This window comes from Geotrypetes seraphini, chromosome 5, assembly GCF_902459505.1.
Source record: "Geotrypetes seraphini chromosome 5, aGeoSer1.1, whole genome shotgun sequence".
Lineage (NCBI taxonomy): Eukaryota > Metazoa > Chordata > Amphibia > Gymnophiona > Dermophiidae > Geotrypetes > Geotrypetes seraphini.
In genome coordinates, this window is record NC_047088.1 from 169,003,534 (window position 1) to 169,024,165 (window position 20,632).

General features: G+C 41.7%; 1 protein-coding gene across 2 annotated transcripts in view; it reads right to left on the bottom strand.

The window, feature by feature from the left end:
* Window positions 1-1,651: 1,651 nt before the first annotated feature.
* Window positions 1,652-20,632, bottom strand: part of CPS1 (carbamoyl-phosphate synthase 1) — a 189,317-nt gene continuing 170,336 nt past the window's right edge. For both annotated transcript variants that reach the window (XM_033947173.1, XM_033947172.1), the window contains exons 35-38: window positions 12,606-12,665; window positions 9,729-9,841; window positions 5,952-6,081; window positions 1,652-2,679 (exon numbers count right to left, since the gene is read on the bottom strand). In XM_033947173.1, the coding sequence (XP_033803064.1) occupies window positions 2,581-2,679; window positions 5,952-6,081; window positions 9,729-9,841; window positions 12,606-12,665 (402 nt within the window). In that variant the 3' untranslated portion in view covers window positions 1,652-2,580. The remainder of the gene's footprint in view (window positions 2,680-5,951; window positions 6,082-9,728; window positions 9,842-12,605; window positions 12,666-20,632) is intronic.

Here is a 20,632-nt window from a genome sequence, read left to right on the forward strand (position 1 = left end):
CAGTAGGGTAACCATGTGCTTCAATAAGCACAAGGGTATTTATTTTTAGTTCTATAATTCTTAACACAAAAAGGGCAATTTTATAAAGAGTGCCTGAATTTAGGCCCCCACTTAAGCACACTAACCCCCTTTTACAAAACTGCTCAGTGTCGGCCAGCACTAAAAACCGCTATCGTGGTTTTGTAAAAGGGGGAGGGGGAATTTATAGAATAGGTCTATATGCCTAAATAACATCACTAATTAGTATATATGCACATAAGTGCTAGGTTCATTACTATAAAAATATACCTAAGTCACATAGGGCCTGATTCTATATATAGCATGTAAAACAGAGGCGCCGAGGAACATGGTTCACATTGGGAATAATAACCTGAATCACAGTTACTGGATGCTAGGGTCCACCTTAGGGGTTAGCGCCCATGAAAAGGATATGGGTGTAATCGTAGAGAATACAATAAAACCTTCCACCCAATGTGTGGCAGCGGCCAAAAAAGCAAACAGGATGCTGGGAAGTATTAAAAAAGGGATGGTTAACAAGACTAAGAATGTCATAATGCCCTTGTATCGCTCCATGGTGTAACCTCATTTGAAGTATTGCGTTCAATTCTGGTCTCCTTATCTCAAGAAAGATATAGTGGCACTAGAAAAGGTTCAAAGAAGAGTGACCATGATAGTAAAGGGGATGGAACTCCTCTCGTATGATGAAAGACTAAAATGGTTAGGGCTCTTCAGCTTGGAAAAGAGATAGCTGAGGGTAGATATGGTTGAAGTCTACAAAATCCTGAGTGGAGTAGAACGGGCACAAGTGGATCAATTTTTCACTCCGTCAAAAATTACAAAGACTTGGGGACACTCGATGAAGTTACAGGGAAGTGCTCTTAAAACCAATAGAAGGAATTTTTTTTTTCACTCAGAGAATAGTTAAGCTCTGGAACGCATTGCCAGAGGATGTGGTAAGAGCGGATAGCGTAGCTGGTTTTAAGAAAGGTTTGGACAAGTTCCTGAAGGAAAAGTCCATAGTCTGTTATTGAAAAAAACACGGGAAAGCCACTGCTTGGTATTGGTAGCATGGAATATTGCTACACCTTGAGTTTTGGCCAGGTATTAGTGACCTGGATTAGCCACTGTGAGAACGGGCTACTGGGCTTGATGGACCATTGGTCTGACCCAGTAAGGCTATTCTTATCAATCTTAAGTTAGGTACCATTTATAGAATCATGTATAGTGGCACCTAAAGTGGTCTTAGGTAATGGTAGAGGCCCAAACCTTAGGTAAACCCTATTTATGCCAGGGTTTGGGCCTAACTACCAGCACTTAAGTTAGGTGCCAGTCCAAAACAGGCACCTACATGAACAACATGCGCATGATCCACCCCTAACCACACCTACTTTCAGGTAGGTGCCTTGGACTAGGCACCTACCTGAAAGTGGTAAGCGCCTATTCATTTTAATTTAAACCAATTATGAAGTGCTAATTGCTTGTTATTGATGCCAATTAAGTTTTTTAAATAATTAAACCCCCTCCCCTTTTATAAAAGTGCACAAGAGGTTTTTAGTTCCGTCCGGCATGCTGAATGCTCTGCGCTGCTCTGACAGCTATAGAGTTTTTATGCGCATTGGCGCAGCGCAGAGCATTCAGCGCACCAGCCGCTGCAAAAAATCTCTTGTGTGCGCTTTTTGTAAAAGGGGATATAAATTAGGTGCTTAGATCAACTAGGCACAGTAATCTAGGCACCTAATTTTAGGCGTCTTTTATAGAAACTGGGCCATAGTGCACAACTATAAGAAAGACGTTAATGTGGAAGGAGTATGGGCATGTCACCGGAAACATGCACAACTGATTTGCCATCGGTTGTGTGCATTGCAAGGCATACTTAGATGCACCCACTTATGCTTGCCAATAACATGGAGGTGTATTTTCATAGCACTTAGACTTACAAAATTACTTAGGAGGAACTTTGTAAGTCTAAGTGCTTTGAAAATGAGACCCATGGAGTATGTGACTGCATCTTTCATGAGGCGTGCCAAAGTGGATCTATGCTATTACTGTTCTATAATGGCTTAGGTGTACATATAAACTGCCATTTTGCACCAGATGAGTAGTTTCAAGATGACCATTCTCTTTCTAAACCTTTGTGCAGAAATTGAAATCATGAACAGAATTGGCACAACTTCCCATAAGGAGCATTGCGTCCTCTGATCCCCATGGTGAGCAGTGTTGTAAGAGTGAGGTCTGAGGATATTCCTTCCTTGGCCCATAGACTGTGATTGAGAAGGTTTACAGCCTAATTCAGATATTATAATATTATAACTTTGGTTAAAGAAGGAGGATTAAACCCGCTGCTTAAAAAATATCCTATTTAGTAATAACTCCAAATGCATATGTGGACTGTATGATGATATAATTCTGTTCTGTTGGTTTATATTTATGATAATGCTAAGTAGAAGTAAAAGCATTAGAAATCTATAAAATATAAAAGTAAAGAGAAATAAACAACAGAGCCCTTTGTGTTATAAAAAAAATAAACTAGGGATCACTTCTTGCTCCTTGTGGAAGGTGGTCAGACGGACAGCAGCAATTCTAAACTACCTTGCCAGCTCCAAACTGTCTGTAGTGGAAAAGACTCTTAGCATCCAAGTTTCCTGAGTATTTAATGGCTTCAGCAAAGAGTTTTGCCACCTGTAAAATACAAAGATAGGTTTTGTTATACAAAGCAATGTACTCGTACATACTTAATATCCGCCTTGAGCCGCAAGGTAATGGCGGAATAAAAATTACTAATGTAATGTAATAATCAAACTTAGGGGTGGTAATCTGTCTAGCTTGGCTTGGAGTCTACAAGAGGAAAAGATTCATTTTCCTTAAAGCAAAGGAGTTGATATTTAGAAGAGTTTAACTTGATAGGAGAGGATCCTGCCCAGTTAAATCCCACTGAGGCCATCTACTGATACTAAGTGGCACCACCTGGTTAACTGCCTCTGAATATCAGCTCTATCCAGCCATAGTGAAAGTATTTTTAAATTAAGCCAAGTCTTTTAGAGTTGAGGTATTACTAAGAGACATCAGATCCTGGGGAAGGCAGGTGGGTTTTGTGAGGACTGAGATCCTGCTGTTCCCAGTTAAAGGTTTCCTGTAATTTAAAAAAAGGGGAGGGGGGAACAGAGTGCAAATAGACAACAGTCAAACGTGTTTGTTAGCAACAGGCCTTTTTCTGCATATTTTGTGAATAACCTAGAAATAATAAAGATGGTTCCTTGTGACCTTAAGCAAGTCACCTCCATTGTCCCAAGTACAAAACTTCGATTGTTATCCCACTAGGGACAGGAAAAATACCTACTTGTATCTGTATATAATATGTTAATTGCTAAGGTTATATCATAGAAAAGTGGTATAATAAGAATCTCATGATTGTCTGTTTGGATTAGGATGGTCTTGGAGGTCCCAGCAGAGGTGTTCTTCACTCACTTTTACCTTTGCTGGCACCAGGATTCTAAATGGTGCTGGAAACCCTGAGTAATAGTCTTTCAGTACTACTACTATGAGTCCTGTTTTCTTAAACTGCAAGACTACTGCTAGCGGTTTCAGGTGCCATTTTGAATCCAAACACCAGCAAGGGTAGGAGCAAGTAGGAATCACTCCTGCCCAGACCCTCACCAAACCCCATGGATAATGTAAGGTAGGCTAGAAAGGCCTTCCAGTAGTTAAAGGGAGGGCTTGACTTGGAGAGGACCTATAAAGGAAGGGTCTCAGCTATGGAAGGGAAGTTGGATGGATAGTGAGTGATGGGGGAACCCAGCAATTCAATCATGGCAGCCCCTGCAGTCTGAGAGCATCTGGCTGTGGCTTTGCTAACCAATGCTTCCAGGATGGCAAAATAACTTCAGCTTTTGACTTGGGTCATTTTTTCCAGCTACTGTATAATGCACCTTTCAGTGTTCACCACAAGCTGGTTCGATAATGTACATGTTTTACATCTCATTACTATGTAAACCGCTTAGTGACATGACTAATGTAGCATTACTATAATATAACTTTGTTTGTGCCCTTTAATTCATGTTAAAAGACAAACATCATAACCTTCTGCTGTAATACAGCTTGATAACTTTCTCCCATAGTAAAATCTTTGAGCCACCTCATAAGCAGGTACATCATTTCCCATCTGCGGCTTGTAGTGTGGGACTCTCTCAATATATTCATTTGCTATGAGCAGAATACAATTCATTCGGGAGGTGAGTAGACAGTGGCATAGTAAGGGGAGGGGCGACGGGGGCAGTCCGCCCCATGCGCCATATTGGTGGGGATGATGACATCCCTCCTTCTCTCTGTCCCCCCCACCTCTTCCCATTCCTCCCCTCCACACATGCACCACCTTCCCTTCCCCCATGCCTCTAGTTGAAGTTGTTCATGGCTGTCAACAATGTACTCTTCGCAATCTTGTTGGCTCTCTCACTGATGTCACCTCTGGGTGCTGCGCATAGGAAGTGACGTCAGAGGGAGAGCCGAAGAGGTCATGAGGAGCACGTTGTTGACCGCCATGAGCAACGGCTTCACAGGGAAGGGGGGTATGCGTGGCAGGTGGGATCGGGGAAGAAGCGGGGGGGCAGAGACAAGGGCAGGGGCGCCCCTCACCCTCACTACGTCACTGTGAGCAGATATGTAAGGGCTTGTATCCTACTCTCCATTGAAAACACTTGCTGCAGGTAAGTAACTTTGCTTTCTCTAAGAACAAGTAGGATATCAAGTCCTCACAGCATGGGACTGTCTTGCTATACAGGCTAAACTAAACTAAACTAAACCTTAAGTTTATATACCGCATCATCTCCACGGATGGAACTCGGCACAGTTTACACGAACTTAAAATATAGGAAGAGAAGGGAAAAAAAGGTTTACATGAACTTATATATAGAAGAGAAGAGTAAGGGGGGATAGAATTACATTTTAGTGAAAAGCCAGGTTTTCAGTTGCTTGCGGAATAATTGGAGGGAGCCCAGGTTCCACAGCGGGGTAGTAAGGTCGTTCCAAAGACCTGTGATTCTGAAGAGAAGGGATTTTCCCAGTTTGCCTGCATAGCGAATACCGTGTAGAGAGGGGAAAGATAGTTTATACCTTTGGGCGGGTCTGGTAGAGTCAGGACTCGAGGAGTTATAAGATAGTGGGATTAAAGGAGGAAGGATGCCGTGAATGATCTTAAAAGCCAGGCAGGAGCATTTGAAATGGATTCTGGAAATCACTGTCTTCAACATAAAAATAGTAACAAGGCACTGCAACAGGCAGACATCAACATATTTTGGGTGGAAAGTAGCCATTTCCAAATATACAAAGAGAGAGAGATTTAGAAGTAAGCCTGGAACAAAAAATAAATAAGTCTGGGAGGAGTGGGGTTATATTTTTATCAAAGAAAACAAAAGAGAAGACCATCCCATACAAAAGTATCATCAGCATGAAAAAGGAAAAGACCACTATGATTCAGAACAGTAAGCTTTGGAACATTTATGAAGTAACTGGTTTCCTTTTCTGAGACGTTTTATTTGTCTGAGCTTATATCAGTTGAGTTAAGACAACACTGCGATCCTATGATACTGCAGAAGACTTGATGGGAGACAAACCCCACATGAATCAAACACCTTCTATGTCAGTGGTTCTCAACCCTTTCCTGGGGACCCCCCAGCCAGTTGGGTTTTCAAGATATCCCTAATGAATATGCATGAGAGAGATTTGCATACCTGTCACTTCCATTATATACAAATCTCTCGCATGCGTATTCATTAGGGATATCTTGAAAACCCAACTGGCTGGGGGGTCCCCAGGACAGGGTTGAGAACCACTGTTCTATATGATGATAAGTGAAAACTGCATTAAGATGTACCCTATTGAACTTGGTTCCCAAATCTAACTTAGAAGTCATTCAAATAACTACTCCAAGTCTTCATGGACTAGCAGACATACAGTACCTGGAAATTAGTGATGAGAGCAACTCCCGAGTCAACAGCTGTCCTGCGAATAATATAGTTGTCCTGGATAAATTTGGTGTTATTATTGGGAAGATTTATCACCATGTCAATTTTCCCATCTTTTATCAACCTGAAAAAAAATATGATGGAATATGTTATATTTGCATGCAGAAATCATGAATGCTGCTGACATAGCAGAAAAGAGTACAATGTTCTGATTGGTTTTTTTTTTTAGATGAGACAGATAATCTGTTAGAAAAGTCATTGGAATTCCTCTGTGATCTCAAGTATAGAAATTTGGAGGGCATGCTTGAAATATATGGTGTTAATGGGGTTCAGATGTGCAGTCACATTAGAACAGCTGGATACGTATCTACACTGTAAGTTGCATTGAATGTGTTTGGGAGGAAGGGGGAGAGGTCTAGGATGGGGAGAAGCAATTATCCCTTTTGTTTATCACTTTGCTATAAGGGTGTGTTTGATACTTCGTTTGGAATTCTACTGTGCCACTTGGCTCTCAATGTGGAATTGAGGTCTGTACACCTTTATTTTGTTTTAATATTTCCTGATTTTGTTTTGTTTTTGTAAATTTCAATAAACACTGTTAATTTTAAAAAAAGGAAAGAAAGACAGAAAGTAAGTCAAGCGTGTGATGAACACAGAGGATCTCTAATTAGAATATGAATGGTATAAATTGAAGAATTAAGGCCGGTACTGGGCTAACTTGAACTATCTGTATCCTATATATGGTAATTAAGTTTAGGATGGGCTTGGGAGGGTTCTGATGGGAGCCACAGCAATTTGGAATATGACGATGGTCTAAAATGGCAGGATAGGTGCAGAGTGACTCATCCAGGAAGTGGAGCTGTCATCATTTTCAGTTAGAGCCACTTCTACAAAAGGGTCATCCAGAACTCAACTGCTCCTTGTCTTGAAGAGGTGCTGAGTGAGGATCTGCTAAGTGGAATATCTTACCTGCTGGCATTTAGACTTGGGAAAAGGCAAACTTGGGCTTCAGTAGGTTATAGCATTGTCTTTCTTTTTAACTTTTTTAGTTCAATACTCTCCTTTTTCAGAAAAGTCAATTTAGACAATAGTGCAGCCTTTAGAGGTTCTGTTAGGGTTTTATATAAAAAGTGTTTTAGTCTAGATTAATATTTTAGGTTGCAGTTGAAGAAAGTCTCAGTTTAGTGTTTAATTACCTCCCACTCACCCCAGCTCCCACCCATCTCAAAGCTGATATTTTGTATTTATAGGCTCTTCAGCCAATCAGAAAAAGGACATTGCTTTGGTAGGAATTTTTTCTGCTTTCTCTTTGTTTTCTTTTATCAGGTGCAAGTACAGTATGGCTGGGAAACATCGTGTCGCTAAACCTGTTGTCCAGGTTACAACTTCTATCTTTGTGCAGAGTGTGTTGCCCAAACAGAGTTGGTAGTTCCAGCCTGAATCCCTCATGAAGGAAGTGAAGGAAATGAGAGCGGAGGAGGCAAGGCTAAGAAGAATCCATGAGAATGAGAGATATGTTGATGAAATGCTTCATGAGGCACCAAGGATTTCCAGAAGTGGAGAAGAGGAGACCATGCTGATGGAGGACAGGTTGAGACACCTTGAAAAATCAATACTGTGACCCCACCTTCCCTTGAACTGAATAAAACAGTATGCAGCCCTGGAAGTGGAGGAGATGAGAGGAAGACCAGGGAGAGGAAGGGCCAAAGCTCCAAGGTTGCTGGATCCATGACCACTAGGACATGAAAGATGATAGTGTTTTGTGATTCCCTTTGGATCCATCTGCAGACCAGACATGATGTCCCAGGATATGTGCTGTCTGCCTGGTGCCAAATTCAAGATGTTACGGAAAGCTTGCTGAGACTTATCAAGCCTAATGACTATTATCCGATGATGCTCATCCATGTTGGCACTGACACTGTGAGGTACCCCTCTGAATGTATCAAAAGTGACTTCGTGGATCTGGGAGAGAAGGCGAAGCAGTCAGGTGCGAGGTGGTGTTCTCATCGATCCTCCATGTTGAGGGTAAAGGCTAGGGCAGAGAAGCTCACATTTTGAAGATGAATATGTAACTATGCAGATTGTGTCACAGAGAGCATTCATGAGCCTGTTCTTTTTAACATTTTTGTAAGTGATATTACTGAAGGGCTGACTGCTAAGATTTGCCTTTTTGCAAATGATACCAAAATCTGAAATAGACACCCCAGTGGTGTGGAAAACATGAGGAAGGACCAAGTGAAGCTTGAGGAATGGTCTGAAATTTGGCAGCTAATATTTAATACTAAGAAATGCAAGATCATGCATTTGGACTGCAAAAACTTGAGGAAACAGAACAGTTTAGGGCAGGGGCGTCCAATCTCAGCCCACACCAGGTCGGGTTTTCAGGATTTCCCAAATGAATATACATGAGATCTATTTGCATACAATGGAAGCAAAGCATGCAAATATATCTCATGCAAATTCATTGAGGAAATCATGAGAACATGACTGGCTTGTGGACCTCGAGGACCGACATTGGACAACCCTGGTTTAGGGAGTAAAGAACTTTTATACATGAAAGAGGAGCGGGTCTTGAGTTTGATAGCATGTGATGATCTTAAGGTGGCCAATCAGGTTGAAAAGGTAATGGTGAAAGCTAGAAGGATGCTTGAGTGCATAGGGAGAAAAATAGCCAGTAGGAAAAAGGAGGTATTGATGCCCCTGTATAAAACTCTGGTGAGACCTCATTCAATATCATTCTGGAGACTGCACTTTCAAAAAGATATACACAGGATGGAGTCGGTGGCAACTTAAATGGTTGGTGGTCTGCCTCATAAGGCATATGGTAACAGAGTTAAATATCTCTATATGTATACTTTGGAGGAAAGGCGGGAGAGTAGAGATATGATAGAGATGTTTAAAAACCTATGTGGCGTAAATATGCATGAGGTGAGTCTTTTTCATTTGAAAGGGGACTCCAGAGTAAGAGATCATAGAATGAGGTTAACAGGTGATAGGCTCAGGAGTAATCTAAGGAAATATTTTTTACAGAAAGGGTGGTAGATGTGTGGAATAGTCTCCCAATAGAGGTGGTGGAGACAAAGACAGTGTCTGAATTCAAGAAAACATGGGACAGGCACATGGGATCTCTTAGGAAGAGGAGGAGTTAGTAGATACTGCAGATGGACAAAATGGATGGGCTATTTGGCCTTTATCTGCCGTCATGTTTCTACAAGGGTAAATCAAAAAGTAAAGGCAAAATACATTTAACGGCTTTAATAGAAGTAACTGTGACCAAATGAACATATCACTTTTCCACATAGTTCTCAAGCATGACAATGCATTTGTTGTATTGTTCGACTATCTTCTGCATTCCTATAGAGAATAAGTTTTTCCGCTGCTCCTGAAGCCAAGTGAGCACCCTTCCTTTACTTCATCATGCTTTGTCTTTTGCTCTCTGGAATGCAGTGATGCACCAACATTTGTCACTGATGAACTTGCATGAAAAATTGAAGAAAATTTATTTTTTAAATAAATGTACCGTATTTACAGTACACTAAACCATGAATACTCAAATTCTATGGTTTATGATGGGCATTCTTCAAGTATCATCTTAAAGAAGGGGAAGCTTTGCGTGCTGCCTACTTCAGCATTTACCTGAATGATGCTATACCCTGAACTGTACAGCTGAATATTTTCTATAGACAATAAACAGAAGGAAGGCCACAAGAAAACGAATGTCTATCATGGCCAGACATGTGGCATCAAAAATATTTGTCCTCATAAACTTACTTATTGATGGAGGCCAAGTTGGAGTTCTGTGTCTCTTGGGTTGGCCATGCTACAGGGGTGGCAGGGACATCATTGGCATTGAGCCAGGCTGCAGTGGCATCTGTGGCATAAAGCTGCATTAAGGGAATAGGATGTGCAGTGTGTTATTTGTATTTGATATATTGTTTGTTCAGTATACAAAAGAGCTGTCTAGTAAAGATCCTAACTATACAATTAGGGGCAAATCCATGGATAATTGAACATCAAGGCTCATTTGGCCACAGCCCAACATTGAGGGTACTTCTAGTTGTGCTGGAGGTCCAGTGAAGGATGGGTAAACTGCTGATCGAACAACAGATAGGGAACAAATATTTAACTTACAGTCAGCAAGCTGTCCAGGAATATTCAGCTGCACTTGCCTGGATAGTGTTGCTGAATATCCCCTCTCACTGCTGTGGCACGATTACTACTACTTATCATTTCTATAGTGCTACTAGATATATGCAATGTTGTACATTAAACATGTAAGAGACAATCCCTGCTCAGTTTAGCTTACAATCTATTCAGACAGACAAGCAGGGAAAAAAAGGGATCATGGAATGATTAATACAGACAAGGGTACTGAAGAAGTGAATATGAGTTAAGAGTTAAAAGTAATGCTGGGCAGTCAGGGCAGATCTAGTAGTTAATTGGGTAATAGTAGTAGTAGTAGTGGTGAGATTCAGCCCACTACCCAGTTAGCTAATGAGCTATCAAGATAAATATTGAGTGGCGAATCCTGAATCATCCCCCTTCCATATAATGTAATGACAGGTATGCAAATCTCTCTCATGCATATTTATTAACCTAAAGCCTACGCTTGGGGGGGGGTTCAGTTAGTTAAATAGCTGCCTATTGGATAACTCAAATTCTTAAAACCAGCTATTAAATATTTAATATAAATAAGTATTATCTGAATCAATTCAATTTTAATCTTATCTCCCACAGTTCATTTCATTACAGTACTTTAACAACTTACCAATACTTAATTTATCAATAAATATCAGAATAATTTAGTCAGTGAACCTAATCCCCATCACTCACTTCCCAACTTTCACACACATACTACAGTCATTGTGATTACTTTTATCCAAAACTGGATCTTGTTTAGTTTATGAGTTCATTAGTCCAAGATAATCTAGTCAGAGAGGCTTCAAACTGAGAGTTGCACAACAGTCTAGCACATGAAAATCTCAGTTTCTTAAATACCATCGGCAGGCCTCTCTGTCCTCATGATGGTCCTGTTCTTCAATTCATAAAGCATTCAGCTCAACACAAGACTGTGTTTCGCCACCTGGCGTCTTCAGGAGCTGTGTCTGCAAGGCTCACCAACATCACAACTTCACCTACAATACAAAATAATTCACATACATTCCCTTTCATTCATAGTAAAACCTCACCAAAATCTTTAAAACAACATTCACCTACCAATAAACTAAGCATGACTCGAGCAGGGACCCTGGGTCATGCTCAGTTTACTGGTAGGTGAATGGTGTTTTAAAGATTTTGGTGAGGTTTTACTATGAATGAAAGGGAATGTATGTGAATTATTTTGTATTGTAGGTGAAGTTGTGATTAGAGAGTTGCGCGGGGACAGAAATCCCACCCATCCCCGCCAGGATCCTCTCCGTCCCCACCCGTCCCCGCCAGGATCCTCTCCTTACCCACCCATTCCCGTCAGGATCCTCTCCGTCCCCACCCATCCCCGCAAGGAATTACCTCCATCCCCATAAAAAGCAGCAATTACTTCTGACAAGATTGTCAATTCCACAGTTTCATTTGTGTTTGCACTGCTGTTTTCCTTGTGGAATCTCTTTGGTGGAACCCTTTTTTTGTTTTCTGTTCAGGTAATTAACTTATAAGCCCCCTCTTTTACTAAGGCTGACATGTTCATTATATTATATGGCGAACCCTGCTTACAAAGCCTTCCATCCCCGTGGGAGTCCCGTTGGCTAGAGGGGGGTCCCCGTGGGAATCCTGTGGGCCAGAGGGGGGTCCCCGTGGGAGTCCCGTGGGTTAGGAGGGATTCCCGCGGGACCCCCGCAGGATTCCCGCGATCCCCATTCCCGTGCAGACCTCTAGTTGTGATGTTGGTGAGCCTTGCAGACACAGCTCCTGAAGACGCCAGGTGGCGAAACACAGTCTTGTGTTGAGCTGAATGCTTTATGAATTGAAGAACAGGACCATCATGAGGACAGAGAGGCCTGCCAATGGTATTTAAGAAACTGAGATTTTCATGTGCTAGACTGTTGTGCAACTCTCAGTTTGAAGCCTCTCTGACTAGATGATCATGGACTAATGAACTCATGAACTAACCAAGATCCAGTTTTGGATAAAAGTAATCACAATGACTGTAGTATATGTGTGAAAGTTGGGAAGTGAGTGTGAGTGATGGGGATTGGGTTCACTGACTAAATTATTCTGATATTTATTAATAAATTAAGTATTGGTAAGTTGTTAAAGTACTGTAATGAAATGAACTGTGGGAGATAAGATTAAAATTGAATTGATTCAAATAATACTTGTTTATATTAAATATTTAATAGCTGGTTTTAAGAATTTGATGCCTATTCATTAGGGATATCTTAAAAACCTGACTGACTGATAGTCCCCCAGGATAAGGTTCAGAGCCACTGCTCTAGCCGCTAAGCACTAGCAGCCATCTCGCGTTGAATAATAGCGCTTAGCCAGCTTAGCACTATTTAACCGGTCATGAGCCATTTTTGGCTGATCTAAATAGTGCTGAATATCGGCCTGTGATTTTGTGAACATAACTTTGGCAATGCTTAACTGTTCTACACTACAATTTGAAACAGAAGGAAACAATATTTAAGAAAACAAACAAATAACCCAACCAACCTTGTATCCATCTTCTAAGAACTGCTGGGCTGTGCCAAGGAACTGGGGCCTGAATGAATGCTGAGAGGAAAAAGGAAACACAGAGAAAGTCACTACTTACCATCACAGGGGTCAGTTCTAACAGGTTTAACTTACAGTGTAGTATAGTTCTGGTTGCTCTAAATTGTTGTATAGTGTTTTCATTATATCAAAATGTCAATAAAGTTGAATTATAAACAAAACATAAGACTATATCTCTATGCCTTTGAGCGGGCAAAACCAGGAAAGAATCAGTCTCTTCAGACAATTCTATAAAAACACATAGCTGGACATTTTCTCTTAAATATTATAATACCTACGGGGCTCTTAATCAAAACTTTAAAATGTCCAAAAATCAGCCTAAGTTGGCACTTGGATGTCATAATAGCAGGGATGTCCAAGTGCTGATAATCAAAACCAAGTTTCTGGATGTGCAGCAGCACTTCTAAGCTGCCGTGCGTCCAGAGATCAAAAGGGCATGTTGAGAGGTGTGTTATGGGCGGTAATCGGGCGGACTTCAACCTGCAGCCATAATCAAAGCTTTCCTAGAGGGAACTTAGACGCCGGCAGTTAGACCTGCATGAGTCGCATCTAAGTTCCACAAAGGTGCCCAAACTGACAAGAAGACCACTGGAGGATTTAAAGTATGACCCCCCTACCCCTTACTCCCCCAGTGGTCATGACCCCCTCCCACCACCCAAACAGCAAAAAAAAACCCAAACAAACCATAAGCTTCCCATCAACTGATCACGGCAGAGGAATCCCCATCAGATGAGCTGGTTTCAAGGATTCCTGGTGGCTCAGCTGATGGGGACTCCCCTTGCCAGGATCAGATGAGCCTTGGAGCCCTACACCCCTCCCCCTGACATCCTTGGACCTTCCCCCAACATCCCCCTGATATCCAAGATCTTCCCCGACATCCCCTGACAGGGCGATATCGGGATATCAGGGGGATGTTAGGGAAGGTCTGAGGATGTCAGGGGGAGGGGTGTAGGGCTCCGCAGCTCAGCTGATACTGGCAGGGGGAATCCCCATCAGCTGAGTCACCAGGAATCCCTAAAATCAGCTCAGCTGATGGGGATTCCTTCTGCCGCAATCAGACAAGGTAGTTGGTGGATACGTCTACAAAACTTGCTTTTGTACATTTTTCACGTGGACGTTTTTATTTTTGAAAATGGGCAAAAAAGGTAGACATCCTAAGGACCAAAACTTATATCTAGCTCATTTTCAAAAATAAAGGATAGACATTTGGCAGCTTTGAAAATGGACAATTTTCCTACTGGGTTTGTGGACATCTTGCACAAAACATCCAACCTCAGACAGGCACACTTTCGATTATGCCCCTCACTGTGTTTATTTATTCATTAAGTAGAACAGTGTACAGCAAGATCAATCTGGACATAAGGAATATTCAAACACACACAAATATCCACATACATACACACAAACACTACACAATAAGAACATAAACATATGGGAACAGACTTCAAGATCTCAATATATTCTCGGAGGAAAGGAAGGAAAGGGGAAATATGATAAGAAACCTACATGGCTTGAATGCACATGAGGCGATTCTCTTTCAATTGAAAGGAAACTCTAGAATGAGGATGCATAAGATGAAGGTGAAAGGGGATAGACTCAAAAATAACCTCATAAAATACTTTTTCATGGAAAGATTGGTGAATGCATGGAATGGCCTTCCGGTGGAGGTGATGGAGACGAAAAGTGTATCTGAATTCAAGAAAGCTTGGGACACGTATATTGGGTCTCTAAGGGAGAGGAAGGGTTATGCAGGCTAGATAGGCCATATGTTCTTTTTCTGTCTTCATTTTTCTCTGTTTCTGTGTTACTGTGTTACAAATGCTAATTTCCAATCCACTTTATAGATAAAAGTACTGATTTCCCATCTTTTCTGTGGATAAAAGTAAGAACTGACGGCTTTTGTGTGACTGTCAAGACCTATTGCTATGCTTTGACTACCAACGCTGCCCCCCAGAAGCTGCTACACTAGCCAACTGCCTAGTCTACCTAATGGTTAAGCCGTCCCTCATAATTTATTTTATTTAAAAGACATATCCCCGCATATCCAACAATCTAGGCGTGTTACAATGTACATACGCATTCAATAACAGACAAACAATCTGATAAAAACATCATTCTATAAAATCTTTACAATAACAAAGAAAGAAATTTAAGGGAAGATCAAGGTTCACAAGGCAGTCCTCATCCACATAAAAAAAAAACAGTGAGATTATAAAAGCAAATACAGTAGACTCTCAGTTCACCGGCACCCATGGGGATTGATAGATACTGGTTAAATGTAATTTTGGTGGCCCATCAAAAGCGCACAGGACATTGGCGCCCTGACAATCCCGTCCTGACATTTGCGCACAGGAGAAATGCATGCCACCACTTCTGCCCCCCCCCCACTACATTCCTTGCACTCCCCCCACTACACTGTAAACTCCCAAAGTGTAAAAATGGGAAGGAGAATGGGAGTTTTCAGTGTGCTGAGAGGGGTTCCCCCAAACACCCCCAACGGGAGCCCAAGTGGGAGGGGGTTCCTCCCCATCCCCCCTTTCAGAACACAAATGGTAAGGCCTCAAATCGACAGAAGTGACGGTGTGCATTTGTCCTTCATGCAAATGTCGGAGCGGGATTATCGGCGCGCAAATGTCCTGCATATTTTCGATGGTGTACCGTAATTTTTGGTCGCTTGAGAGTTACTATTAAAAATAGGCCTAACTAATACTCTACCACATACTATGCCATACCATAAACTGTTCCAGACAAACTACCGGACCTGTGGTAGGTCAAGTGTGGGCATACTCAGATGTGGCGTGTCAAGTTTACACTTAAATTTCCACCAGAAATTGATTTTATTTTCATTTTTATTTAAAGTATTACAATATTTCTTCCTGTTAACAGAGAGTCTACTATATTTCAAAAATGCCTTTAAGATTTTAGGGAATTTGGATTGGTAACAGCCTCTTTAAAAGCTGGCCCATTTTCTTTTCTCCAATTAAGAAGTAGAAATCTACAACATAAGAGTATTGATAGAGCCCCAGCATGTGAGCTGCTGAAAACCTTCTAGTCAGGGGTGCTGATTTTCACCATAGCGCTCTAAATTTCTATCAAACAGGGTATTGTACATTTGTGACACATAAAACAGCCACCCAGCCAAAAGAAATTGCAGCTGTCAGTGTGCATCAGAGCAGTCCTGAGATTTAAACGCTGATTGAAGCAGCTTGCACAAGGAAGCATTTGTTACCAAGGGTGAAAAGTATGAAGCACATTTACAGAATTGGAAGGCACTTATTTAGTGAGAGCAGCGTAGTCTTAGGAACTGAGGAAGGTTTTATGTTCTATGTCATTCGCCTAAGGTTAATGGGTGCAAGTCAAGCAACTTTGGCAAAAAAGCTAGCTCATGCTTAGACCATCAGTTATCGGCTTCTTTTGATTTAAAGTCCAGTTTGAGGCAGTCAACTCTTTTTCCGTGCTACTGGATTTTAATTATGGAGAGCTCACAGGAAGCATATGGGTTAATGGCTCTGCGAGATGCTACATTGATGAGAGATTCATGATTTTGATGGCGTCACGAACGGGTGTCAGTTCATAGATTCTACCTTAAAGGTCTGATTCTATATATAACACTCAAAAAATTGGTGTCAACCAGAATGGCGCTTAGCGTGGTTCTACAAAAAGTATGTGCACCATATCGAATTGCCCTTAACACCAGGGTGTGTCGTAACTTTTGGGCCCACCCATTTAGGCCATGGAAAACCAACCCTAAATACCTGCACCTAGGCTGTGCAGAGATCGGGTGAATGCTATATGCAGTAAATGCAAATCACTTTTAGACACGCCTACAATCTACCCATGCCCACTTTTCAGATTCAAGCACTAGAGCTGGCGCACAGCACTTTATAGAACGCGTCTACCAAGTTGTGCGCACAACTTCTAATTAGTGGGAATTAGTGGCAATTATGAGATATTAATTGCCAATTAGCACTAATTGGTCTTGTTAAACAAGTTGTGCACCCAAGTCAGCTGTCAACACCAATTTGTGCACACAACTCATGGAACTATATACAGAATTGGGGGGATTAGAGCACAAAATTGACCTAAATGATGAAATTGTGGATATTTTCCTCTTTATTCATGGTTGGCCTTGGGATAGAGCTCTAGTTACAATTCAGATTTTATGCTGACTTCTCTAAGAGTCATGCAAGTGAGCTGGGAAGTCATTACTGTGTCACACAGTTGTTGCAATGGGCTGATCTATGTTAACAGCAAGGTCTGTCTCTCAAAGCTCTTCTGCATTTGCTGCAATGTTACATTGTGAGACCAAAGACAAGACAGGAATTCCCGACAACTATTTGTAAGTCACACTTCAGAACCAGAATGAGAAAATCTGATGCAAGCCAAATGTCATCCGTATACAGCTTTGCTCATACATTTTTCTGCGTTTAAAAATCAATCAGGGTCATCCAGCTTTTATCTTTGCTGCTTTACCTAGTAAATTATGGGGCCCTTTTATTAAGGTACGCTAACCGGTTTAGCGCACTAAATGCTAAGGCGGCCATTATATTCTATGGGCGCCTTAGCATTTAGTGCATGCTAATCTTTAGCGTGCCTTAAATAAAAGGGCCCCTATATGCTTTGTTGATAATGATTTCTGTGATTCCATGTTTTCCTTTGTGTCACTAGTTTGCAAACACGTTCTATCCTCCCGCTCCAACAGATCGCCAGCCTTACACAAAGCCTGTTCTTACAACATCCTAAAGAAACCCTTTAGTAATCATCTTCTGCAGCACTGATTCAATTAATTTTATATTGATTTTTGTGAAATCTTGCAGGACACTGGCATTATTAAAACACAGCAGACATATCACATGTGGGCCATCAATTCCTTTTATGCAAGGCCAAAGTAATAAAATCTACTATAATCAATCTTTCAGAAGTAATTCATTCCTTCAGCAGGCCACAATAGGGTGACCAGCTGACTCTCAGAGTACACCACGCGTTATCTTTTTTGATTTATTTTGGCATGTCCTCCGAAAGCCATCCTCAAAGTTCTAGCACTGCTTCTTTGTCGTCGTTTTATCTATTATTTATTTAGATTTAATGCCCTAACTAATTTAGAATAGGACTTAAAAAAAACACAGCACATCGAAACAATACCCTCTGAACATGGTACCTTTCTACGCTAGTACTCTGAGGGTGATTCTATAATAAGGCACGCACAACAGACACTGGCTATCAAGGTAGACAAAACCTTCAACTCCGATCCTCTGTTTTTCTATTCTCCAACTCCAACTTCGTCTTCTATTGATGTTTAAATATTTTGTTCTGAATCTAAAGTACTGGTAAATATAAGCTACTTATAGATAGATGGGTATTTTCAAAAGTGCGACTTTGGACATATCCCACAAGACGTCCAAATATCGGGGCAGAGAAACATCCAGTTTCAAAACCACTAGATGTCTAAAAAAAAATTTTCTTGGCCCCTAAGGGTGCCAATCTTTTTTGGCCATTTTCAAATACCAAAATGTCTTATGTTTAAAACATCCTAACCCAGACCATATGGGCACGGGAGGGGCCAGCATAGTAATGGATTGGCCACATAGACACATAGCCACATGCCAACAGAGCAGTGGGGCACCTTAGAGAGCACTGCTGTGAACTTCACGTAAAAAGGGTGCCAGATGTATATCTCACCATATCCCCCTTATAATTTATGGTGAACCTCCCAAAACCTACTATATCCACCTGTGTACCATCCCAATAGCCCTTATGGCAGTATAGAAGGGTTTAGGTGGGTTTTGATGGGCTCATACTTAATACCATAGATGTGGTTAGAGTGGCTTATGGGCCTGGGTCCTCCTCTCTATGGTTCACTAGCCCACCCAGAAGACTACTTAAGACACCTGTATGCTGCTTACTTACAGCCACCATGGGGGCAATTCTATAGCTAGGCACCCATAAATAGGTGCCCAGACAAAGACTGGTAGGAGCCTATTGTATAAAGGAACATAAACAGGGGCTGATTCTGTAAGGGTTTTACAGGCCTGCATTTCTGGTGTCTAGGGTCCTTGCAGAATCATGACCAGTGGCATCTAGTGATGCCGAAGTCTGGCACCACCCCTAAACATGCCCACTTATGGGCTTCAACATCACTTGGACCCAGTTGCCGGTCCCGGAAGGTGTCTAGTGGTGCTTAATTTTTTTAATGAGTTCATTTGTTTTTAATTGCATGATCAATTATTTCTCCATTTAAACTAGTGGTCTCAAACCCGCGGCCCGGGGGCCACATGCGGCCACCAGGTACTATTTTGAGGCCCTCAGTATGTTTATCATAATCACAAAAGTGAAATAAAACAGTTTCTTGATCATATGTCTCTTTAGCTATAAATTACAATATTACTATAAATTACAATATTACTATTCTCGGATCTCCGAGAATCTCAGAGAGAACGGGAACCCGAAGGCCTTGAGCATGCGCAGATGCTCAAGGCCCACCGCGAAGGAGGCAGATCTTCGGACACTGGCATGTCCTGTGCGTTGGTGCCGGTGCCGGTGCCAAATGGGGTTAAGGAATTTGATTGTGTGGGTGGGTGGATGCCTGGGGGATGCCGGATCGCAGCAGGGGGGGGGGATGATGCGAGTGGGGGGATCGCCAGATCGCGGGGGGGGGGGATCGCCGGATCGCCAAAACGAGCGGGGGGGATGGCGGACCACGCGGGGGCACCTTCATGAGCGGGGGGAGCAATGCCGGTTCTTGGGGTGGTAGAGCAGCGCCGCTGGCCTCGGGGGATGGGGGTGGGTGGGAACGAATCAAGCGAGTTTCCCTTAGTTCCTATGGGGAAACTCGCTTTGATATACGAGTATTTTGGTTTACGAGCATGCTTCTGGAACAAATTATGCTCGTAAACCAAGGTGCCACTGCATAGGCACAGATATTTGTACCAGTTCTAGGGCTGGTGTATATGTTTATGCCTGCATTTTAGGCAAATGCTAGATAACATTACACAAGTATTTTAGAAAGAAAAGTAGACACCTACTTTTCTTTCTAAAAACACACCTATGGAGGCCCCTATCCAAGGCACCTTTTTATAAAAATTACCCTCACAATGGAAATTGTATAACCATGTGCCAATAGACACCCAGAGTACACCTATTGTATTGTGTTCAGTTTTGGAGACCATATCTGGCGAAGAATATAAGAAGGCTTGAAGCGGTCCAGAGGAAGGCGACAAAAATGAATTATGAATTTATAATGCATGTAACAGATTGGTTGGACCGTTCAGGTCTTTATCTGCTGTCATTTACTATGTTACTATGAGGTGCCTATATCTGTAAAGGAAAGTAGGTGTCTATCTTCCTTTATGGAATATTAGCATAACCAGATATATACAAGCATATGGTGTTAGAGCTGGTGTAAACCTTGTGCCTAAAAGTCAGAGATACACACAAAAATTATAATAGTCTATAAAATATGGCCCAGATTCTATAAATGGTGCCTGAAGTTAGATGCCTAGATTTTCGCACCTAGCCGATCAATCTAGTCGCCTAACTTAATTTGCTTCATCAGTGCTATTAATGAGCAATAATGAGCTTATAATTGTCAAAAATTTTGTGCCTAAGGTGAGTGTAGTTATGGGCAGATCTTGGGAACATTTTGTATCTAGGTGCCTAAATTGGACTTAGGCGCCGGTATTTAAGCCAAGAAAACCCTTTTATAAATAGGGACTGCCGAAGATTTTGACACCTACCAGTGCCTGAGTCTAATTTAGGAACCGCTAGGCACAATTCTATAAATGGCACTTAACTGAAGATTGACAGCCACTGTGCACCGCATTCCTCAGCATCGTTTATAGAATTGGGGCCTCTGTGTGTAAGCTTCAGGCTTGCCCAGACTGCGCATATGTATATTTACTTTGCTATGCTACTATTCTATAAGGAAAAGTAGACACATACAGAATAAGGGAATAGATTCCGTATAAACG